This window comes from Saccopteryx bilineata, chromosome 7 (genome assembly GCF_036850765.1).
Source record: "Saccopteryx bilineata isolate mSacBil1 chromosome 7, mSacBil1_pri_phased_curated, whole genome shotgun sequence".
Lineage (NCBI taxonomy): Eukaryota > Metazoa > Chordata > Mammalia > Chiroptera > Emballonuridae > Saccopteryx > Saccopteryx bilineata.
In genome coordinates, this window is record NC_089496.1 from 61,597,499 (window position 1) to 61,622,006 (window position 24,508).

Genomic DNA, 24,508 nt, shown 5'->3' on the forward strand with positions numbered 1-24,508 from the left:
AGGTGCTAAAAATAGCTTGGTTGTAAGCCTGGCCCCAGATGGGCAGAGCATCAGCCCCAGAAGGGGGTTGCCAGGTGGATTCCGGTTGGGGTGCATGTGGGAGTTTGTCTATCTCCCTTCCTCTCACTTGGAAAAGAAGGGGGGGGGGAAGAAGCAAGATGCCTTCAGGCCCTTCCGGATTTTGCTTTCTGAGAAGGGCTTTGTGTTGGCTCCCACAGCCCCATGTCCACACTTCTTGCCTAGAGTCTGGCCACTTCAGCAGAACAGTGGGGTTCACGTCAGGTCAAAGTCTAGATTGTCTGCAGTCAATCCTCGGGGGTTTTCCAAATTCATTAAAGTATTCCAGGACTTGGTCATACCCCGTGGCCAGGGAGGGAGGCCCGAGAGCACAAAGCACCACAGAGCAGAGTGGAGTGGAGGAGTGTGACAGCTACGTCACCCCCTGCCCCACCCAGCCGGGCATGCATGTTTACGTCGCCCTCTTTGCCTCCTGGACGAAACAGTGGCACCCACCTACAGGGGTGGTTGTGAGGTTCAAATGAATGAAAGCGTGGGAAGTGCTGACCATGTAGGTCTGCAGACCTCTGTGGGCTGCAGACACATGCTAGCTCTCGTCAGTGTGCCTGGAAAGAAAGTTAGCAATTTGGCATGTGTCTAAAAATCCGTGACATCTGCATGTTTCATCGTACCTCTCGTACCTCTCGGACATCTGAGATCTGTCATGTCAGCTCAAACAAGCGGGTGGGTTTCTGAGTCTGATTTACCAAGCTCAGGCTCGGGCAGTGAGTAGGGGCTGCTGATCGAACAATAGAAGGCACAAGTGAGAGGTGACACGTTTCTCTGAGATCCAAGTGAAGAACCATTTTGGATCTCCTGTGGCTTTGTGATTCTCAGGGCAGCTCCCGTGACCTCCTGCTGGGGTGGGGTACAGAACACCCCGGGGCCCCTCCCCTCCCCCGGGGCCCTGTGTGCTGGGTCTGCTCTCACTGCATCCTATCGCGGAGAGGACATCTCGACGGAGGGCAAGTGAGGAGCTGAGCTACGCACCCAAGTGGCAGTTCTGGCACACTGCAGTGTCCACGCTTAGCTCTGACCATAAAGTGACATGTATGGTTGTGGAAGACACTGATGATGGTCATGGTGCTGGTGGTGTTGCTGATGGTGGTGATAGTAATGATGGTGGTGATGGTGATGGTGGTGATGGTGATGATGATGACAGTGGTGGTGGTGATGATGATGGTGATGATGGTGGTGGTGATGGTGATGATGGTGAGATGGTGATAGTGATGGTGATGATGGTGATGATGGTGATGGTGGTAATGGTGGTGATGGTGCTGATGGTGATAGTGATGGTGGTGATGGTGGTGATGGTGCTGATGGCGGTGATGATGATGGTGGTGATGGTGGTGATGATGATGATGGTGATGATGGTGATGATGGTGATGATGGTGATGATGGTGATGGTGGTGATGGTGGTGATGATGGTGATGGTGATGATGGTGATGGTGGTGGTGATGGTGATGATGATGGTAGTGATAGTGGTGATAGCCTTTTTTTTTTTTACAGAGACAGAGAGTGAGTCAGAGAGAAGGATAGACAGGGACAGACAGGAACGAAGAGAGATGAGAAGCATCAATCATTAGTTTTTCATTGCACGTTGCAACACCTTAGTTGTTCATTGATTGCTTTCTCATATGTGCCTTGACCAGACTGAGCAACCCCTTGCTTGAGCCAGCAACGGTGGGCTTTTGCTCAAACCAGATGAGCCCGCGCTCAAGCTGACGACCTCGGGGTCTCGAACCTGGGTCCTCTGCATCCCAGTCCCAACGCTCTATCCACTGCGCCACCGCCTGGTCAGGCGTGATAGCCTTTATATACAAATGTGTGCAGGAAAGTGACAAGGTACAGAATAGTATATATCATCAGCCACCGTATGTGTAAAATATGGAGAAGTAAGAAAAATATACATATAATGTATAAAGAAATTCTGGAAGGATTATAGATGAAAACATGGTTTTTGAACCACATGACCAGATTCAAACAACTAAAGTTTTAAAACACAGGCAAGGAAAAAATATATAGGCAGCAATTTGCTCTTCCTTTTCCTCTGCCTACCGGTCCTCCCTGTGGACAGCTCCTGGCTAGGCTTTTAAAAGACTCTCTTGAATAGCAGAACTTCAGGTTTTACCAGGAGTTTTCTTCCATGAGACACAGAGACTTGGTTAATTTGTCCCCTCCCATCACCACTATCCCAAACGCATTCCTCTGCATGTCTTCCAGGCAGAGACACACACCCTCAACTTCAAACAACAAAGCTGACTCCAGCCGACCTGCCGCCAGGCCAGGGTTGCTATTTGTCTTCCAGATCCGGAACCAGGAACAGGAGAAAGAACCCACACACCAGGATCGCGGGTCTTCTGTGGCTTGCGTTGCAGAGTTTGTCAGTTAATACGGGTACGTTTAATGTGTGAATGTGCGGGGAACCGGACAGGTGATTATAACAACATGGCCTCTGCAAGGTTAAAAGGGAACGCCCCCAAACACATCTGTGTAATAAATAATGCCACGAGAAGAGCATGCCTCCCCAGCCCCTTTGACCTAAGGCAAAGCTCTGAGGTCATCAGTCTGGGCCAGAGGCGACGCTCCTGGGGGCCGGACTCCTCTGGGGCGGGGGCGCGTAGTGTGTCTGAGTCGGACCCTCGCTGCTCTGTGGCTGCCATGCTCACGACTCTTTCCTGTATGGAAATGCCCACTTGCATAGGGACCAAATCCTTCCAGTTTGACAGAAACCGAGGCTGGATGACAAGACGGCCCTTGGCTTTTGTGAATGATTCTTCTGATCGTGAGAGCGAGATACTTCACAATTCCTCGGGAACCACAAGCCACCCAGGAATGCCGGGGCTCCACGTCTGTGGCCTCTCTCCACATCTGTGGCCTCTCACAGAAACCTGACTCACCCCTCCCGCCATGATTTCCCTCTGGCCGACTGGACCTTCCTGTGGACAGCTCCCGGCTAGGCTTTTAAAAGACACTCTTGAATAGCAGCAGCACTTCAGGTTTTACCAGGAGTTTTCTTCCATGAGACATAGAGAGTGGGTTAATTTGTCCCCTCCCATCACCACTCTCCCAAACGCATTCTGAAGATTAGGCCGAGAAAGATTTTTCACTTAAGTGAACATAATTTTGATGAAAACTGTAATTAAATGATTTAGTGATCAGAACTGGGGGTGGAGGAGCATCCTGTTTCAGCCGTACACACGTTTGAAAATGAGCGTCAGCCATGTTTGAAATTCTACGCTTTCAAGGGTTTACAGCCAAATAAAAACCAAAGGATACCCGTCGTTCCAAAAGCCCTATTTGTAGCATCATCATGTTATTATTGCTTCTGCTAACAGAAATGGACTCCAGACAAGGTTACGGAACTTGCCCAATGGGGAAAGAGAAAGGAGTGGACATTTATTTCAGGGTTCCGTCTCTTGCTTGCTTGGCGGGGTGCTCTGAGGGGGTCTGGGTGTAGATGAGGGGCAGGAGGACTCCCAAGGCCACCAGCAGGGGACTGTGGGGAGGGAGACCCTCCGTGAGCCCCTCTGCAGACTGTGCTCGGCAGCCAGTGAGGGGCTGAGGATTCTGCCCCCTGGTGTGCTGGAGGGGAAATGTGGGATCCAGGTGAGGGATGATACCCAGAAGAAATACTCCAGGTGGACCCCCAGCACAGCCCACTACATCCTCCCTGCCCCCCACTTTCTCCACAGGTGGCGGTGCCCCACGCTGCCTTCACAGGCAACTACGGGGAATCCCAACACAAAGATCAACACCCGGCCATGCACCCACAGACTTTTGAGGAAGATGAATAATACCATAAAGGAGGAACACACAACTTCACCAACCAAGCGAGCCCGCCAACAGGGCGGGCAACCGATCAGCAGGAAGAGACCCCTTGCTCATGTCCCCCTCACCCCACAGAAAGCAAAACTGAAGCAAGTCTCTTGCTTCTGTAGCCAAAGACCCAGGACCACCAAAAGCATGTTGACCCTCCAGGGCAGGAGGAGAAGACAAGACATATCTCGCTGCCACCGTCACCCTGGGGCCTGAGTGTCCCCAGGGGGAAGTGAGCAGTACACAGTGACAGAGCCTGTGCAAGGCAGGGTCTTATCAGATCTGAGGCCCCACCTGGCTTTCCGCGCCCTGAAGTTACTGCTCAAGAAGGCGGGAGGATCACGCGTGGAAAACCCAGTCATTGAAATAGGGGAGAGTAGGCAAACTTTGGACTCTCCTGTCTAACGATTAAACTTGATTTCAGCAACTACCCCCCACCCTCATCTGCTGGGGGGTGTAAAGACGGAGTCAGTGCCCGAGCTTCCTAAGCAGACCCTCGGGCTCCAGGTTTCCAGCATCCCAGGGGCCTATCTCTACCTAGAACCGGTATTCCTAAAGTAAGAACAACGAATGATGTCTTGGAGAGAGCAGGACATGGCATCCCTAAACAAGAAGCGACTAAAACGCTTGGAAATTAAAATGAGAAGATTTGAACCGTCAAACGCAGTGGAGGGATGGCAGGGCAGAACAGATAGGGCTGGAGGACAAATTGGTAATCTGGAAAACCAAGGTGAGGGAGCTGCACTTGGACATAGAAGAGGTTAAAAGCTGCCCTGGCCAGTTGGCTCAGTGGTAGAGTGCCAGCCTGGCGTGTGGATGTTCCAGGTTCGATTCCCAGTCAGGGCACACAGGAGAAGTGCCCATCTGCTTCTCTCCCATCCCTCTTCCCCTTCTCTTCCCCGTCTATCCCTCTTTTCTGTCTCTCTCTTCTCATCCCATAGCCATGGCTCAATTGATTCGAGAGCATCGGCCCCAGGCACTGAGAATGCCTCTGTGGAGTCTCCACCTCAGGCACTAAAAATAGCTCAGTTGCGAGCATGGCCCGAGATGGATAGAGCATTGGCCCCAGATGGGGGGTTGCCAGGTGAATCCCAGTCAGGGTGCATGTGGGAGTCTGTCTCTCTATCTCCCCTCCTCTCACTTGGAAAAAAAAAGAAAGAAAAAAGAGGTTAAAAGCACAGATTAAAAAAAATTAAGAGACATGGAAGATGATGCTTGAAGCTCTTCACAATGTGTCTCATCAGAATTCCAGAGTTACATGCTCCAATAAATAAGACAAATGATCAAGTTAAAAAGAAAAGAGTTCCCAGGAGAGAGAGGATACCCCTCAAGAAGGGCCAAAGGAGGAGCACATAAGAAGAAAATTAATTATTTTCTATTCAATTATTTAATAGAAAAAAAAAAGAAATAATAATAGGAAGAAGCAACAGCTCAGTGCCAAGCTGGTTCTTTCAAAGGATTCATGAAACAATCTTGTTGAAAGATTGGTCAACAATATCCGGAATGAGAAAGGAGATAAAACGAATACACCAAGGAGAATTAAATCATGAGGTCACTGAAATGGAAGGTGGCAGGTCAGAGGCTGGAATGGGACCACATGGCCTGGGGTATCTTGTCACACCAAAAAGTGAGTAAGTTATTTCCAAGTCTACTGAGGGCATGTACAAAGATAGAGGAGCCAGCCCAAAGGGGCTCTTGCTGGCCAAAGATAAGTAAATTTAGCATCAAAAAGTCCAGTGAGTTAAAACTCACAAGTTAATGATACAAAGAGAAGAGAAAAAAAACTTGGTCATTTTTGAAAGATGCTAGATTCATTTTTTAAAAGAAGAAATAAATAGATGTTAAAAAGCTTCATTTATCCTGACTTCCCCATAGAAACTGTGACTCAAGGTACCGCAGTGTTGATGGGATGGAGTCCTCCTCTAGAGATAAGAGTTCAGCGGGCTGAAGGAGGAAGAACAGACCTACATCAGCAGCCCTCAAAACCCCCAGGGAATCGCTGATCTAAGTGGTTTTCAACGGGCTGTCTGCGGGCGGATGCCGATCTGCCAGAAATTTCGTGCACGAGTTCAACCGCCCTGATGTTGGATGAAGATTATAGTCTGTAATCAGTGAGTCTGTAATCTTCATAACACAGATCTAAGCAACGCTTAATGATGACCGGTCGAGCCAGTCCGTGAAAAGCTGAAAGACCAACGGGGGCCTTTACGAGGCGTTATCGGGGTTGGCAGCACTCGAAGCCAGCGAAACAGACATCCTTTGAGGGTGCCCTCAGCCATGCAGCAGGAAGCGCACAACGGGCCGTCTAGAGCGCTCTCTCCAAAACATGTTGCTGAGTGTAATCAAATGTCTGGATCTCTGGAAGGAAGCGCCCAGGAGGAGAACGTGTTGAGCAAGTGACACGCTGGAGGCAATCGCCAAAGTCTCTAGACCATGGGCAACGGCGGAGGACTCACCGTGTGCTTTTATCAACCATGACATTGCAAGGAAGAATAATGTGAGGGAGAAAGGTGGAAATGGAGAGACCTGAGGATCATGGGTTGGGGTGGGGGTGGGGCTGGGCAAAAACAGTGTATTAAGAAGCACAAATTGTGGCCCTGGCTGGATAGCTCGGTGGATAAAGCATCCACCTGGGAGGCCAAGGTTGTGGGTTCGATCCCCAGTCAAAGCACGTATGAGAAGCAATCAATGGCGCGCTACTAAACGGAACAGTTACGTGAGACAAATGAGTTGATGCTTCTCTCTCTCTCTCTCTTTCTCCCCCTGTACCCTCCCCCCCACCCCCCACCCCACCCCCGCAAATCAATGGGAAAAGTAATTTAAAAAGTAAAGAAGTACAGCCTGACCAGGTGGTGACGCAGTGGATAGAGCACTGCTCTGGGACACAGAGGACCCAGGTTCGAAACCCGGAAATCACCGGCTTTGAGCGCAGGTTCATCTGGTTTGAGCACAGCTCACCAGCTTGAAACCAAGGTCACTGGCTTGAGCAAGGGGTCACTCGCTCTGCTGTAGCCCCCCGGTCAAGGCACATATGAGAAAGCAATCAATGAACAACTAAGGTGCCGCAACAAAGAATTCTCATCTCTCTCCCTTCTTGTCTGTCTGTCCCTATCTGTCCCTCTCTCTGTCTCTCTCTTTGTCTCTGACACACACACACACACACACACACAAAGTAAAGAAGTACAAGCTGCCAGTTATAAAAACAGTACGGGGATGTGAAGTATAGCACAGGGAATAGAGTTAATAATATTGTCGTAACTGTGTATCAGACTTGTGTGTGTGGGGTCGCTTCATAAGGTATATATACCACTAATCACTATGTTGTACACCTGAAAGAGGTTTTTATAAGTAAAAGTGGATAATAGAATAAAATATTCAGGGAGGAAGGGAGGTTGGAAGGTAAAGTCCAGGACATCTTTCATTTTTTTTTATTTTATGCTTTTTTAAAAATTTTATTTATTCATCTTCAGAGAGGAGAGAGAGAAGGAGAGAGAGAAACAGAGACAGAGAGAAGGGGGAAGGAGCTGGAAGCATCAACTCCCATATGTGCCCTGACCAGGCAAGCCCAGGGTTTTGAACCGGCAACCTCAGCATTTCCAGGTCGACGCTTTATCCACTGCGCCACCACAGGTCAGGCCCAGGACATCTTTCAGACGTGAGGAGAAAAAGGAAGAGTTGGAACATGTGGCAGAAAACACCAGCCACAGGCAACGTGGATCCTACCGAACAGGAGTCCCAGAAAAACACAAACAAAACAAGATACAAAAGAGAAGCCAACGGAGGAGGGAAACAGCACCAGAGCAAACACAGGGACCTTTCCAGGCCCAAAAGAGGTCCACTCTGGCCTCCTTGAGAGTGAAGCAGCACCAGGGGGGAAGAAAAGACCCTTCTACTCCATCTTTGGTTATGAAATTTCAGGAGACCGGAGCCTACAAGCTGCCAGGGAGAGGAAAACTTGTTGCCCACGTTGCCCACGGAGCCAGGAGACTCAGACCACATCAGATGGCCGCGGAGCAGGCTCGTCCAAGCTCTGACAGTGGGCGGTTTCCAGTCGGGATCACGGGGGAGGTGACATAAACATGCTTTCATGTTCGTGTCAGGAATGCCCACTCTCTCTCCCTGTCTCCGTAAATCCTTTCTGAGGACTTGCCCTGATAATCGGATCCAGATATAAACAAGGGCTCAAAGGAAGAGATCTGAGTCAGTGATGGGAGGAGGGGAATGCAGGTGAAAAGGGAGATGTGGGTGACCACCTCCTGGGCCACACTGACCATGGAGTCCCTGTGGCGACGAGTCCACGTAGACAGAATTAAGTGGGACTGGAGGGGAGATGTGTGAAAGTGGAGGACATTGTCATCGGTCATGATAAGCAGGCCAACACGGGCACTGTCCCCTCAGATAGAGCAAGAGATACTCGGGTCTGTTCTTTCCATAAGAAATGGCAACGACCCGCATACCGAGAGCCAGACGCAGGAAAGGGAACCCCCTTTGGGATGTGGGGCTTTGCCTTATACTTCTGCATCATCTGCTTCTTTCAATGGGTGTCTATTACTTTGATAACTTTTAATTGATTGATTTTTAGAGAGAGGAGAGAGAAGAGGGGTAAGAGTATACAGCATCAACTCGTAGCTGCTTCTCACATGCGCCTTGACCAGGCAAGCCCAGGGTTTCGAACCGGCAACCTCAGCGTTCCAGGCTGGCGCTTCACCCACTTGCGCCACCACAGGTCGGGACCGCTCTGATCATTGTTAATGTGCTTATTCGCTGATCCTGCAATTCTGCTGGAAGATACATGTGGGCAGTGACACTCACCTCTGAAGATAATAAGCAAAATATAGAAAGATCCTAAAGGCACTTTACTTTGGGACTGGTTAAACCGACGTTGAATTTCGTATATGTGAAAAAAACAAACAGATAAATCTCCAAGATGTAACTCAAGTGAAAAAAGGTTGTAGAACGTGTGTGTGTACAACTGATGACCGTGCGTAGCAGACCAGAAACAAAACACACACACACACACACACACACACACACACACACCTTTTCAATGGCTGGAAATAGCTAGACATCTCTGGTCCATTCCAAGGGCCACAAGCAAGTTCTTTTTAATCCTTAGTGCTCCTGAAACAACCAGGTAGGCGATTTTAAACCCCTTGTGTGGCGACGATGTGCCCAGGCCACCGGCTGATGAATGAGGCACGGACGAGATAAAAGCTGCCACACCACAACCCTAGCAAGGACGCGCAAGGAGACGTACCACCCTAAAAAAAAAAATTCTTTACAGTTGAAAAAAGAATTTTTCACGAATGTGTGAAATTCCTGCTGTACCTCAGGATTCTGGGCTCAGAAGGGTTCTATGGTTTAATATGCATGCTTCCAGCCTTTGTTTTTATTTTTTATTTTTCTTTCTCTTTTTCTTGATGACAAAGGTCACTCCATGATTAACAAGAGGGTTCAGAGGAATCGGACCAACTGGACACAGGGGTCACTGGGATGGTGAAAGTCCCCGTTTTTGTTCACTGGGGTTCCTGAACAGGTGTTGGAAATTCAAACACTACGGTTTGGATTCACATGTTATCAGGAGGGAGGAATGCACTCCCAGATAACGAGAGAACGTCACAAAAATCCCTCTTTATGGGTCCTTCGAGGTCTGACTCACATGGACCAAGAGATCAGGCAGGTGGGAAACAATCTTTGTCCTTCACTGGGACCTCCCTGCTCACAGGCCAAGGACCTCTCTGGGGCCAGGTAGGTTGGCTGGAAAGGAACTCCCTCTTGGCTACTGCATACCTGCCAGGCGGGCCTGGGCTTCTGCCCAGGGTGGGGGTGGGGGACAGAGGCCATCAGGTGGGAGTGTCCTGCCCACGCCTCATGAATGGGGCAAATGTGGGGGTAGGGTGGGCAGCGGGTGAGGGCTGAGTCTCTAACTGACCCTCAGGCTCTGGCCACTGAGAATGAGTGAATGGATGGGGCTGCTCCCGAGAGCCTGCCCACCTCAGAGTGGAGGGAGCTGTTCCCCAAGGCCCAGGCGGCCATGGCCTAATGGTTAGTCCACAGGTTAAGGAACAAAAGCTCAGCGATCCCCAAGTGAGAAATGAGAAGCTACGAGCTGTCTGCTCTTGCAGGGAGTGGAATAGGTTCTCAGCCTAAACAGCAATCCACAGGGAGGGCAAAGCACCTGCGTTTAGTGACAGCAAGGGCGGGGTTAAAAGTTCTGAACAGCCTGGGGGGGGGGTGGAGTTAGTTAGACTCAATGACAGCAGGACCGGTTTCTGCCCGCATAAACTCCCTAACAGGAAGGCCGGTGCTGCTTGAGAGGTAGTGAGCTCCCCATTGCTAGAGGCAATCAAGCCCATTCAAGAGAAGAGACAAGCCTCAGATTCAGGTGAAACGTTAAAAGTACCATCAAGTCAAGAGCTTCTATAGTTGGGTGGGTCTTTGCGGGCGTGAAACACAGCTCTCCTCACTGCCGCCCCCATAGATGGGTGCCCCCAGACATTTCTGCCACCCCTCAGTCCCTGCTCACCCTCCCTGCCCTTCACCCCCCCTCAGTAAGGATTCCTTATCTGTGACCAGGCTGGAGGGGGAGAAGCAGGGTGCCCCACTGACCACAGCAAAGCCTGTCCATCCCACTGAGTGTGTGAGCTCAGTCCAGCAGGCCGGGGCAGGACACCACCGTCCTTCGGAACAGGTTAAAGAAGTGGGTTGGCAGCCACACTCTGAAAGGCACATCAGCACAGCCAGGTCCTTTGTAAAACTGCTTCCGTGAGGCTCCCTGGGGAAGCCTTCCTACTTTTGTTGATTTGCCACTTCTATTTCCGGAAGGCTAGAAAACAGCCCCTGCCCTTGAGCAAGTTGCCTGGCTCTTCTATTAAGATTTTTTTTTTTTAAAACCCAGATTTGAAAAAGCCAAAGTAAAAAGACAAAGATGTTGAAAGCAGCTACTTTGTAAAAACCTAGGATGTGCAGACCGTCTGGACTGTTCCCTCCGTTCCTCTGGTCCATGCTGGTCCCGTGGAGACCCGTGTTCTGAGAGGCGGGTGAGGTTAGGACCCCTCACGGAGAGGTGGTGGGGGGGAGGTGAGTCCCCCCTGGAAGATGTCTGTCCAACTACCCCTCACCCTCTACTTCCAGAAGAGCCTCCCAATCAAGGGGTTCTCTGCCTGAAGTATCTAGAACTTCCCTCTCACCGTCTCCACCGGCCAGGGAGCCTCACCTCAGGCGGCAAGACAGGTTTTTCCCTCTGACCAGTGTCTCCAGGAAGCAAGAACCTCTCACGGCTTTTATCTTGTCAGAACAGACTGCCCAGCGTCCTGGCCCAGGGCTCTTTGGCGGGACCAGGCTCATCAGCTTGCAAGGTTCCTTCCTGTGACGTGATTGAGTGGCACAGACACAGGACACAGGCACACACAGAGCCCACGGCACCCAGGTGCTCACCTGGGCACGGCCTTTGAAAGGATTACCCATTCTAAACAAGCACAAGGTGAGGCGCAGGTTAAAAGAGGGAGGGATGTGAAAAAAAACAAAACACACTGAGCACGCACACACGCATACCCGTTACCAAAAAAACCCCAAAATAAAAAAACTCTCCTTGGAAGTATTATGAGAAATGCTATCATTTCCAAAGCATGTTTTAAGAGTCGAAGGAGGGTTACTCATTTTTCCTTTCCTGTATGTTTTGCACAACCATAAAAGGCGATCTCCTGGTTTTATATATACTTGGGATGACAAGCCATGCTCTTAATCTTTCTTAATTGGTTACTTTGACAGAAACACAGATCAAATAAATGTAGCGAACAAACAACAATAAAAAAGAAAAACACCCATCCCATGTTGGATATTATTCTCACACAAGGTAAATCTACTGCTCACAAAAATTAGGGGATATTTCAAAATGACTATGAAGCGATAAAATACCCTCTAATTTTTGTGAGCAGTGTCTACACAACAAGACCACAGGCTGGGGATAGGTGACAGTGTAAGGGTAATTACGGCCACTGTCCTGCCCTTAGCTTATCTGTAGAGTTTATGTTTTCTGCAATGAACATTTGTTCTTTTTTGTTTGTTTGTTCTGCATTTACAATCAGAAGTATAATATTTTGCCTGACCAGGAGGTGGCGCAGTGGATAGAGCGAAGGACTGGGATGCTGAGGACCCAGGTTTGAGACACCGAGGTCGCCAGCTTGAGCGCGAGCTCATCTGGTTTGAGCAAAAGCTCACCAGCTTGGACCCAAGGTCGCTGGCTCGAGCAAGGGGTTACTCGGTCTGCTGAAGGCCCACGGTCAAGGCACATATGAGAAAGCAATCAATGAACAACAAAGGTGTCGCAACAAAAAAACTGATTGATACTTCTCATCTCTCTCCGTTCCTGTCTGTCTGTCCCTATCTATCCCTCTCTCTGACTCTCTGTCTCTGAAAAAAAAAGGAAAAGTATGATATTTTATAATGCACAATGTAGCAAACAACTTGGATCCTTCAGTTGGAAACCCTTTGTTTTTACATGGCCTGTCCCCCCACCGCCCGCAGTGGCACCTGCACAGCAGGCTTGGCCAGCCCAGCCGGCCCCATCCTTACCATTATGTACATCCATGGTGCGTTCTGGACACACGGCTGACCCCTCTGGTCCCACACACCAGTACATGCTGGGCGGTTGCTGTGACATGCCAGCCATCAACCCTCGGGGCGGCGGCTCCCCCGGATGAACGCTGGCCGTGGTCACCGCTGCCGCTGCTCCTGGGGTGGTCTAAGGCATGGACACGCGGTCATGGCTGAGCAGAAAGCTGGCTCGTTCTGGTGGTTAAATAAATAAATAAATAAATAAATAAATGCATTCAGAAAATCAGGAAGCTTTTCTTTATAGAGATATATATTTTTAAAGCTTTGTCTTTTTTTTTTTTTTTTTTTTTTTTTTTGTATTTTTCTGAAGCTGGAAACGGGGGGGAGAGTCAGACAGACTCCAGCATGCGCCCGACCGGGATCCACCCGGCACGCCCACCAGGGGTGATGCTCTGCCCACCAGGGGGCGATGCTCTGCCCATCCGGGGCGTCGCTCTGTTGCGACCAGAGCCACTCTAGCGCCTGGGGCAGAGGCCAAGGAACCATCCCCAGCGCCCGGGACATCTTCGCTCCAATGGAGCCTCGGCTGTGGGAGGGGAAGAGAGAGAGATGAAGGAGAGGGGGAGGGGTGGAGAAGCAGATGGGCACCTCTCCTGTGTGCCCTGGCTGGGAACCGAACCCGGGACTTCTGCACGCCAGGCCGACGCTCTACCACTGAGCCAACCGGCCAGGGCCTTTTTTTTTTATTTTTACTTATTCATTTTTTTAGAGAGAGGAGACACAGAGAGAGGAAAGAGATAGAAAGAACAGAGGGAGGAGCAGGAAGCATCAACTTCCACATGTGCCTTGACCAGGCAAGCCTGGGGTTTTGAACCGGCGACCTCAGTGTTTCTGGTCGACGCTTTTATCCACTGCGCCACCACAGGTCAGGCAGGAAGCTTTTCTTAATTGTATGGTCCCTTCCTGCACACGTGCATGTTTCTACTGGTTCCTTCTTCTGGGCAACCTCCCTCTGCACAGTCCATCTGTCCAGCCACCCTTGGTCAGGTGGGGACAGGGTAAGCACAGAGGTCCCCCATTCCACCTCAGAGCTGGGCTCCAATGGTGTTGACCTGAGAAGAATCTGGAAGGAACCCCCAACAATGGCAGAAATACCTACTGCTCAAGGGTCCAATCATCGTTGAAACAACACATAGCTCCTGTGAGGCTCCTGCCCTTAGGGGCTCACAGCTGGGGTGTGGCAGAAACGATTATAGTGAGTCACAACACAGGACCTTCCCTTTGCCCAGGACAGACTCTTCTGAAAGTCCAGAGGTGGGCATCATTCCAAAGCAGCAACCGGACGACCATCCCAGAGAGGCGGGGTCTGGGGGGCGTGGGTACCAGTCATGCAGCCACCTCAGTTTGAGCCCCAGGGGTAAGAGAAGGGGGCCCCTGCATTGCGCCTGCCCTCTTGGCGCCCCAGGGTATAGTTGGCAACGCCTGGAGGCATTTTTGGTTGTCACAGCTGAGGGGTGGAGGTGCTACAGGCATCTAGTGGGTAGAGGTCAGGGACACTGCTGAACATGCCACAGTGCACAGGGCAGCCGCCACCACGGACAATTATCTCGCATGAACTAGCAGGAGAGACTGAGGTAGATGAAGACTCGTCTCCTGTCTGACCTGTGGGGGCGCAGTGGATAAAGCGTCGACCTGGAAATGCTGAGGTTGCCGGTTCAAAACCCTGGGCTTGCCTGGTCAAGGCACATATGGGAGTTGATGCTTCCAGCTCCTCCCCCCCTTCTCTCTCCCTCCCTCTCTCTGTCCTCTCTAAAAATGAATAAAAAAAAAAAAAAAAAAGACTCGTCTCCTAAGACTAATGAGGCTGCTGTCTCCTCTGGGCTCCAACTGAGCATGTTGTGGGGAGGTCCCGCCACATAAGTGCCCACTCTGCTTCGATGATTCAATGACTAGAAGCACCTTGTGGGCAAGACCCTGGCCCAGAGCAAGTGTAAACTGCATCACAGGGTAAACTGCATGATGCGAAGGCCGTTTGCCATGTGAAATGCATGCGTTCCTGTTAGCGTTTGTCTATTTTTCTATACTGTGCATGAAGGCTGGGGTAATTAGCAACCATTCTCTGAAATGGAGAGTGAGAATGTTGCTAAAAAAAAAAAAATTAAAAAAAAATGAAGGTCATGTACATGATCCTCAAGACAATATGGAAAGAAAAAAAAAAAGCACAGCGTGAAGGTCAAAGGCTTGGATGGTCTCTGTCATGTATCCCAGCGTAACCTCAAGGGGAAACAGACACGTGCCTCAGTTTCCTCCTCTGCTAAAAACAGACATGCAAAGATGCCTCCTGCCCCCCGCAACCTCACTGGGCTGCTTGTGAGATTTTGAGATTTCTGTGACAGAGCCAGAGAAATTCTTACAGCAACAGGAGGGTGACTGGGAGGCCAGCAGGCTGTGATGAACAAGCTCAGAATCTCCGTGCTGGGTTGCAGACGTGCTATCTCCCAGTGAGCAGGTTTTCCAAGCACCCCCTCCACCCCCCCCAAACAAACAACAACATGGTGGGCCTTGAGCAAAATTAACTGGGGACGGGGACAGGACAAAGACACAAAGCAGAACCTCTATTTTTAAAAATACAGGCTTCCAGTCCCATCCAGAGAGCAAGCAGAACACTGGCTCTCTGTTCCTCATCACTCCTCAAAGTCTGCGACCAAATATACCCAACACACTTCAAAAATCCAAACGCTGGTGGGCAGACGTTCCTTCTGAAAACAGAAGTGTCCCTGCGCTGTAATGTTTGTACGTTTTTAAAAAAATATGTATCCTTAAAATATTTTAGGCCAACCTTCACCCAGTATACTCTGTTCCTCTTTTTATTTTCAGTTTCCTTTTGAAAATCACTTTACCAGTGGAGGGATTTTTTTTTTTTTTTTGCCAGAGGAGCTGTTTTTGAATTATAATTTTGTATTTTGGCTTCGGCACAGAGGTAAGAAGTTTGAAGATGAGGTAACTTAAGTTTTGCTCAATGCCCTGAGACGGATCTTTGCTTCTTCCTGCTTCTTTTGGGTTGAGACCAACGCAACAAATCATGGTTGTCTATGACACGTTTTCTGGTACTTATACCGCCTGCAACCTAAAGGTGGCTTTGAGAGTTTTTCTCTCTCTTTTTTTTTTTTCCTGCAGGATGGTTCTTTTAACATGTTTTAAACACCTCACCAATTTTCTTGTGCCAATTCTCTACAACTGTCCTGGTGGAGAAACCCAAATGCTTAATACAAAAGAAATGACCAAAAAAAAAAAAAAAAGAAAGAAAGAAAAAGAAAAAGGGAATCAGACACTCATGTTACAAATGTTTCTCTCTTGGGCTCTTTCCTTGAAGAGGGAACTTTGGGAGTTCATGAAACTTACAGCGACTGGGTAGGAAAGTACCTACTCTAAAGTTTCTGGCAGGTAAAAATCACAGAAGATTAGGAAACTGCTCACTCGTCTTTTTGGGAGGCTTAGGAACGGACAGCCAGAGGTAAGGAACGAACTGGAAGACGCTCGCCAGTTACGCATGTGAGAAGTGCTCACAGCACCCAGTTCTTGGTTGAATCAAAAGCCTGGTGGAGATGGTGGGCCAGATTAGGTCCTGAACTCCATGCCACTCACATGGTCCTTAGACATCCCATGGTACCAGTGGCATCCCTGGACTCACTGGTTTTCAACCGCCAGTCCGTGGCTGTAGACCCAATGCTTGTAGACTCCACCATCGTCCTACATCACCATAGTTAACTCTTTCGTGGACCGGCATAAAATTTCTGGCGGACCAGCGGTTGAAAATCACTGCCTTGACCTCTCCTGGCTTACCTACGAAAGATGCTGAACGGATTTCCAGATGTCATAATATCCCGGACCTGCAGACGGGAGAAAGGAATACCGCTCAACCCCGGATGAGCACCAGAAGCCGATCAGGATGGTGAAACCGCAATCAAGTTCAGGCTGGCCACTAACTATCGGTCACTGTGCCAGGGTGGCTGGGGCACCTCCAGGACGGTTCTGGGAGTACAGATGCCGCGGTGAGCCAGGTAGGCACTGAGGGATGGCCTCCGACTCCTGGAGCTCCGGTGAAGACCTGCAGGGAATTAAAGAGGTCAAAACAGGTGAAGTGGGAACAGAGTCGAGACCCCAAGAAGGACACAGAAAGAGGGATGTGAAAGAGAGAGGCTGGGTTTAAACTCAAGGGGCAGCAGAGGCCATGGGCTGGAGAGTGAGGGGACAGGGTAGTCGGGGTGGGGGAGACAATGGCCAGGTGGTCTGAGATGGCAGAGGCCAGATTAGGTCCTGAACTCCATGCCACTCACAAAGAGAAACTATTGAAGGGTTCCAAGCACACCAACGGTGTTATCTGATTTACCTATTTTTAAAAATAATTACTCTGGCTGCCAAACCGAGGGGGGAGGGGAGGACTATAAGAGTATAGGATGCTGGTACAAATATTGATCGTCTTACGACCTATGCAATTTACGACCATTCGACTTTAGGACCATAATCGCCAGCCATGACTGCTCCGTGTCTGGCAGCGCAAGCGTTGCCCAGCTGGGCGTACGACAGTGTGGACCAGCTTCCGGCAGCACTACCATCTCCGTGTGCACCATCTCAACTGTTATCCCAGACTCGGTACAGCAATTTGTGTTTGTGTCTTGGATATTTTTCATCAAACCCCTCCCAAGATGACTACCAAGAGGAAATTGTCTTTGCAAATATTAAACCAGTTATACTGGTAATGCAGTGTTTTACTTAAACCTGACGAATGTAAAAATAAGGAACTAAATGGTGTAGAGATGATACAAACAGCATAAAATGAACAAAGAAAATTATGATATATAACAACAATGAAAGAAAATTATGATAAAATATGACTTAAAGATTTTTATAACATCATTTCACAGTATTGTACATAAGAGCCTACTCAACTTACGACCAAATTGTGTTACGACTGGTCTGTCGGAACCAATCATGGTTGTAAGTCGAGCACTAGCTGTACCTTGGACTGGGGTGTAAGCTTCGAGAAAGAAGGGGATGGACCTGGACACATTTTAGGGGTAAACCCAACAGGGCTTGCTAATAGACTAAATTCAAGGAAAGAGGGCCCACAATGGAGCCTAAATCCTAGCAACTGAGCAACAGAGTTGAAGACAGGGCCAAGCCCAGAGATGTGGAAGTCCGGATGGCGGAAAGGTCTGTCAGACCCCCAAAGTCTTCTTTAGGCACAAAATTAAGTGTGAGGTTTGTATTATTATTATTATTATTATTATTATTTTAAATTTATTTTTCAATGACAGTTTGCCTTCAACATTTTGTATTAACTTCAAATGTATGCTTTTAACGTCTTCATTCTCCCAGGACAGAAGCAAAGATAATGAAGTTAGATCACAGAAGGCATCAGATGTGACCCTGAAACTGGGCACATTCTTGTCCCTTTATAATAATGTCTGGGGGACTCTGGGACAATGAGTGGCAAACTCTTAACACAGCGTACTTGGTGAGAGGTTCTCGTTTTTCTACCTCTCTGACACCTGCCTTGGGATGTACTTTTGAGAGAAAACCGTTGTGGCCTCAAACTGTGACCACGGAAGTCCCCCAATTCTCAGTCACTGGCTCACTCCCGCCCCTATAAGTCCCCATCATCATCTCCCTCTGACCCCCAGAGGTCCCCAAATTCTCCATCACTCTGTCTCTGCCCCGAAGCCTTCCCTGGCTCCACCTGGTCACTCACTCCACCTCTCATGCCTGTCAGGGAAGGTCACCACAGAGATCCCAGAGAGACGGCGAATTTTATCAATCAGAGACTGGATACTTGGGCACCCAGTGTGCCTTTGATTTTGTGGAGAGTGACGGAGGCCCGCGGGGCCCTCCTGCATCACCATGCCGCCGCCGCCGCCGCGCCTGGGGCAGGGAGCGACTCCGGGCGGTCCCTTTCCAACACACGCAGGCTTACATTTACTTCACGCACACACGCGGTCATATTTACTCCACGCACACGCGCGCTCACACTCACGCCACGCACACGCGCGCTCACACGGTTGCGGTCCAAGTTGAAAAAGGGGTTTGCGCCAAAGGCTGAGCAGCCGTGTGGACACCCTGGTTTGTTTTCCTTCTTTGGGTTCTTGCCTCTGCTGCCCCCACCCCGGCTCGGTCCCGCGCGGAGTTTCTGGGATCTGCTCCAGAGCTCCGCACACCGCTCCTTCCCCGCCCCCCACCCACCGGACGGGCTGCTTAGGGTCTGAGCGCGGCGGTGAGGCTGGGGTCGCCCCGCGCCCTCGGCGGCCCTGGGAGCGCCGGCCTGGGCTGTAGGGCCCAGCGCTCCACGCGGGTCGGGCGCAGGCAGCAGCCAGAACCCCGGGCGGGGGGCGGGAGGCGGGGGGCGCGGGACAGCGCTTACCTGAGACCGCGGCGGCGGCGGCCACGGGGCTGGGCGCGCGCGCACCGGGCGGAAGCCGGCGGGCCGGGGCCTGGCCGTGTCACTGCCCTCCGCCCACTGCGCTCCGGCCGCGCGCGCGGGGCCGGGCCGGGCCCAGACGCACTTCCTCAATCCTGTGGCCGCCCGCAGGCGGGGAGGGCGGGCGGCTGGCGGCGTGAAGAGCGCGCAAGGCGAGGATCGGCCGCCGCGGGTCCCCCGGGGACTCGCACAAGGAGGCGCCGTGGCCTGGCCCGCCTCAGTTTCCCTAGCCGGCATTCGCAGGTGATCAAATTCACCGCTCCTGCCGGGGGGTGGGGGAGGAGCTAACAGGACCCACGGGCCCTTCTAGCGCGACAACCCCTCTAGCTTTGGGGGCCCTGCTCCCTCCACGCAGGGCGGGCGCGACGAGAAATGGGCCGGTTCTCGGCTGGAGGCAGCGTTCACTGCCCCTCTGCTCTGCCCCGCTGCAAACCCCGGGGGTTCACCTCCGACTTGGGTATGTTGTCTGTACACTCTGGCTGTAAATATTAAAAACAAAACAAAAAACACCACACAAAAAACCAGGCGACATTCATTTGTGCACAACTCGTTAGAGAGCAGTGGAGAAACATGTATTAATATTGTAAAGCTTTAATATTTGTAAACTGGGTCCCTTCCACTACATGCATTTAGTAATTTAATAATGGATGTGCACCAAGATGTCACTACTTGGTGATATTATTTTAAATTGGGGTTCCTTGGGGGAGGGAGTGTAGATAAAACATGGTGGAATGTTGGCAATTTATTGTTTCAACCTAATGCGTTCATCACGCCATTGAGGCCGTGACCCAAACGCGGGCCATAAAGACGCACGTTCACGCTGCAGGCGGACATCAGATTCCCCGCCCGGTGCCCACGAGAGAAAGGGAAGCCTGCGGGGAACAGAAGCGACGACTCTCCACTCTAGTAGTACCTGCACTCTAGGCTCCCCGCATGCAATGTCACGAGTGGGACATTCCCGGGCTTTAGCGCAAGGCACAGAGACAGATCGCCACCACCCTCACTGTCGTTTCACAAAAGCCGGGCAGCCGCAGGGCCCCTCATGCGACCCCGCGGACACGCCCCACTTGGAGCGGTTCATTGGGTCCCCTGGAGGGGAAGGGGACCCACGGGGCAGCTTTGCTTTGCTCCCAAGAGGCTACCCCTCCTGCTCTCCTAGTAAGGGATGTCCTTCCAGAAGGATCGGTGCAGTGTTGCAATCTTGTCCTCACCACCGCGGTCCTAATTCCAGGATGCAAAAATCAATCAATCAAACAAACAAACAGAAACAGTGGTACGAGGGCTGCGGAAGAAGAAATGCTAATAACTTGGGGGGCTCGGCGACCTCAGGGCTGGGTGAGCCCCGCCTCCGCGGAGCTGAGCCTTCGGGGAGTGCGGCTGCGCCATCTAGCGGCTATGTGAGGAAGCGCGCGCTCAGGGGCCGGGGCGGACAGGAACGGACGTGGCCACTGTCCAGGCGGGCAACTCAACTTCCCACTTATTTAAATAAGCTTGGAAATAGGCCAGGAATGTTTCCAATGTAAGGAAACAGCCGGGACACCCGGCAGCGACACACAGGTGGACTCTCTCTCGAGTGGGTTCCATCCCAGGGCTTCACTCTCTCCATTAGCATGAGTCTGTCACAGGTTTACACCAGGTAGGGGGTGGAAAGTTGTTACAGGTCCGTTTTTTCTTCTTGAACCGTGCTGATCCAGGGTCTTCTTAACTTTTGCTCCACTTCCTACCTGGATTCTCAGTGGGTCATGTTGGGATGACCTCCTCAAGGTGAAAATGGCATTCCTCCTTGGACACGGTTTTCATCGTTCTTCATGATCCACGTTCAAGTTCAGCACCTCAGTGGGGAAGGACGGACATTAAAAGGGCTTCGTGGGCCCTGGCCCTGTGGCTCAGTGGATTGAGCATTCGGCCCAGTGTATGGACATCCCAGGTTCAATTTCTGGTCAGGGCACACAGGAGAAGTGATCATATACTTCTCTACCCTTCCCCTTACCCCTTCTCTCCCACTTCCCCTCCAGCAGCCAGTGGCTCTATTGGTTCCAGCTGTAACTCAGTGGGAGCATATCAGCCTCAGGTGCTAAAAATAGCTTGGCACTCCAGCATCGACCCCAGATAGGGGTTGCTGGGTGGATCCTGGTTGGGGCACATGTGGGAGTTTGCCTCACTATCTCCCTTCTTCTCACCTCCCCCAAAGGGGGGGACTTGTCCACCATCAGGAGAAGCTAGGTAATTCCAAAAGTTCCCCTTTCAGAGATGGTGTTCCTTCATGTACCCTACCCTCACAGGCACACAAGTGTGCACATGCACACACACACACACACACACCAGCCAGTCTGTGTCCCCCAAATCATTTCCTTCTGAGAGTCATGCTTTGGTGAAGGTAAAGGTCATTTCCCTAGAATTCCCTGTTCCCGTTTAGATTGAGGAAATTGGAGGTTTCTAAATACACGAATGTAATTCCGAAGTGCCCACATTGCAAGGGACCCGATCCAAGTGTCCTTGAGATTTTTCTCTTGAAGGGTAATAATTTGTCACTGCACGGCCAAAGTGACCTAGATCTTCAACATCAAGTGCATGAGGTTGGACATGGTGGACCTTACCAAGTGCAGGGAACGTTCTTGGTGCAGCCTTGGTGTCAGCATGAGACCTGGTGATTGAGGCTTCTCCGTTTGAAGCCTTAGAAACTTAAGGTGAGTTAAACCCAGACAACAAAACCGTCATGGACAGGGAGAAGTGATGAAAAGGGAAACTTGCGCACACCCTAAACCCCCACGCAACATCCCCCATGCTCGCGTCCTTTCCCACTAGTGATAGAAGGGGATCCAGGCAGCTTAGGTGACAACTCAAATCTGTCAACCTTTGAAACCTAGATGTGGATTTCACACAAAGGCTAAATTCTCGGCCTGATTGACCGAACAAATGTAATTTTGTCCTTAAGTTATTGACTTGACTTTATTAAAAGCCATTTTGTACAGAAGGCCTGAGACACAGATAGGTCAGCCATCAGATTAACATGGGTTTGGTCCTTCAATAAAAACAAACAAACAAACAAGTAAATAAATATAACATTTCTCAAATATCCAACTTTATTTTAGCATGGTTGCATTGTTAACAGAGTCTGCTGATATTTAAACTGTACCACAGGAGTAAACCTTCCAAGGAGTGAAAGCTAACCCTATATAGATGTCCCTTTCTAAATACAGTATATTACAGAAGGTTAAATATACCACCTCTGTTTACTTACAGCTATAAAAAAGATACATTAACTATACCAATTATAAATATTGTATCATTTCATATTAAAGGCATTATTGTACAATGACAGAATAAGAATCCTCTAATGTTTTACTAGCAAGGTTAGTGTCTATCATTACTTGAGGAAAAAAAAAATCCTGAAAATTCAGTGTATGAGTCAAATCCTGATTTAACAAGTTACTGACAGTGTAAGTGATAAGGTGCTAACTGATGTTGGGGAGACCGTGAATGGTGTGTTACATATTTCTGGCAAGAATAATAACCCCGTTTCATAGATGACTTGCTTTATACACATGCTGGCTTTGAGACAGGTCTACATTTTGTTATTCATCCTCCCAATTTAATTCTCAAACATAATTTAGTTCATTTTCGAACATAAGCACCAGTAGAAAAGTACTAGTTAGTAACAGTCAAAGAATCTACTTTTGAGATTCTTCCAAGAACTCCCTGTTAAGTTTGGTTTGGTTTTCTTAAAGCTATAAGGGAACACTTTCCATCTTCCAAGTTGAAAAAAAACGTGTTAACTGCACCAAGAGGAAACGAGAGACTCACCACCTGTCAGTGCGGCACATGTGGGCCGCGTGGGTAGGAGACCCGGTTCCTCCCTGGAGTCTGGGTGTTATTTGTTGACTAATCACAAATTCATATCAAGCTAGGACTTGACAAGAACCAGGGTCCAGCAGCCTTTCTGGTTGTTTACAGCTTGCTAATCTAAAGTGGACAACCCAGCCAGAGGAAAAGAAAACAACATAGGCTTATTTATCCACCACGACTCCCAGTGGTAGGGATGCATAATTTGCAAAAGCGAATTTACAGCTCTGGTCTGTAACATGTGGGACTGGATTATCCTAGGGTTGGCTCGGTGGTTGTTGTTTAGTGTCGGAGCATGAGGCCCTTCGCGGTGACAGTGACACTGGCCATACTTTGTGCTTAAGAAAGGTATGCCTTGGTTAAGGTATACCATGATGTCAGTTGTGATCAACTCTGTGGGCTAATGATGCGGTCATATTCCAAAGGCAGTATTTATTGGTTTTAAGGTCCATGTCAAGACGAAGTCCCGGAAGTCCCAGGCCTGTTCGTAACCAAGACCTTCAGTAACCTTCTGCGGAACTTGGTTCCCCAGAGCGCCCCACATTGGATCCTTGCAACTCTTGTTTTTTAGTTGTTGTTGTTGTTGTTTTTTTTAAACTTACTGCTATTCCTTTCTAACTAAACAGTAGGAGGGGGCTTGTTTTGTGGGCAGGTAACCCTGAGGGGCCTGCAGAGATAGGGCCCTGTTTCTACAGCATACAGGGAGGTCTCTCCAAATTCTTACTGGTGTCGAGTCAGCAAAGCATTTTTTTAAGCGCCTGCTCGATGCTTCAAACACCACTTCCTGTTGGCAACTGTCCTGAGCCTCTTCTTCACTGTACCAGGGGACCTGGCAGAAAAGGGAAGCTGGATCCACCCAACAGTGCCACCCCCCCCCCCCACCAGGGAGGCCTGCAGGTTTCACCCCCAACATACTGGTCAAGAAAACAGAGGAGTGTGAGAGGAAAAATAAAATACAAATCGTCCCCACACAGGAGATGGCCAGTCTCCAGAAGAAAGCTGGGCCAGGAAGGTCAGAAATTTCGGGGGTTTTGTTGTTGTTGTTGTTCTTCTTCCGCAGGTTCAAGGGACCACATTCAGCCGTCAAGTGTCGGAGGACAGAGCCCGCCTTCCCCCGCTCAGGGGTTCTTGTCGTCCAGTTTGATGGTGACGGTTTTCACTTCGGTGTACTCGGCCAGCGCGTACTCTCCTCTGTGACGGCAGAAGAGAGGGGCGTGTTAAACGGGCAGGCTGCCCGGCCGTTCCACAGCTCCACTAGGATCCGACAGGCGGTTCGGAATTTATGCGCTGGGTCCAAAGGTGACAGAGTCAGACCTAGGACCGTACCACCATGTGAACGTTTAAGTGACTGGATATGTAACTTAGGCATGAACGTCAAGATTTTGGCCTGTGACGCTTTGAAATATTCAGAAGGGCGAAGGGGTGCCTTTCAGAGAATGACGGGGATTGAACAAAAAAAAGAGAGAGAGAGAGAGAGATGAATTTTTGGATGGAGACTGCAGAGCCGGAAGAGAGGGGCTCTGTGGTTGAACGAGGTGTGTGTGTGTGTGTGTGGATCAGGAGAATAGACATGGACCCGGGTTTGTGACTTTGAGCTGAAGACCCACAAGAGGCAAAGGCTCAAAGCTCTGGACTGGGATGTGGCCAGGGAATGGAGGGCCTGGGGTGGCCTCTGCACACAGCTGGGGACCAGCTGTACGAAGAGTGAGCCGGGAGCGGCGAGGGGAGGAGACAGCAGCACGGACTGGACACAAGAGT

At 50.1% G+C, this 24,508-nt stretch overlaps 2 protein-coding genes across 3 annotated transcripts in view; both read right to left on the minus strand.

The window, feature by feature from the left end:
• Positions 1-18,999, minus strand: part of LRRK1 (leucine rich repeat kinase 1) — a 95,016-nt gene extending 76,017 nt beyond the window's left edge. The window contains exons 1-4 of one of the 2 annotated variants that reach the window (XM_066238763.1): positions 18,851-18,999; positions 16,420-16,540; positions 16,276-16,322; positions 12,451-12,666 (exon numbers count right to left, since the gene is read on the minus strand). In XM_066238763.1, the coding sequence (XP_066094860.1) occupies positions 12,451-12,547 (97 nt within the window). In that variant the 5' untranslated portion in view covers positions 12,548-12,666; positions 16,276-16,322; positions 16,420-16,540; positions 18,851-18,999. Of the gene's footprint in view, positions 1-12,450; positions 12,667-16,275; positions 16,323-16,419; positions 16,541-18,850 lie in introns of those variants that run through there. The other variant, XM_066238764.1, reaches the window with a different exon arrangement.
• Positions 19,000-21,972: 2,973 nt separating this feature from the next.
• The window catches only part of ALDH1A3 (aldehyde dehydrogenase 1 family member A3), a 40,039-nt gene continuing 37,503 nt past the window's right edge, over positions 21,973-24,508 (minus strand). Inside the window, exon 13 of the mRNA XM_066238958.1 lies at positions 21,973-23,941. Coding sequence (XP_066095055.1) covers positions 23,869-23,941 — 73 coding nt within the window. The 3' untranslated portion in view covers positions 21,973-23,868. The remainder of the gene's footprint in view (positions 23,942-24,508) is intronic.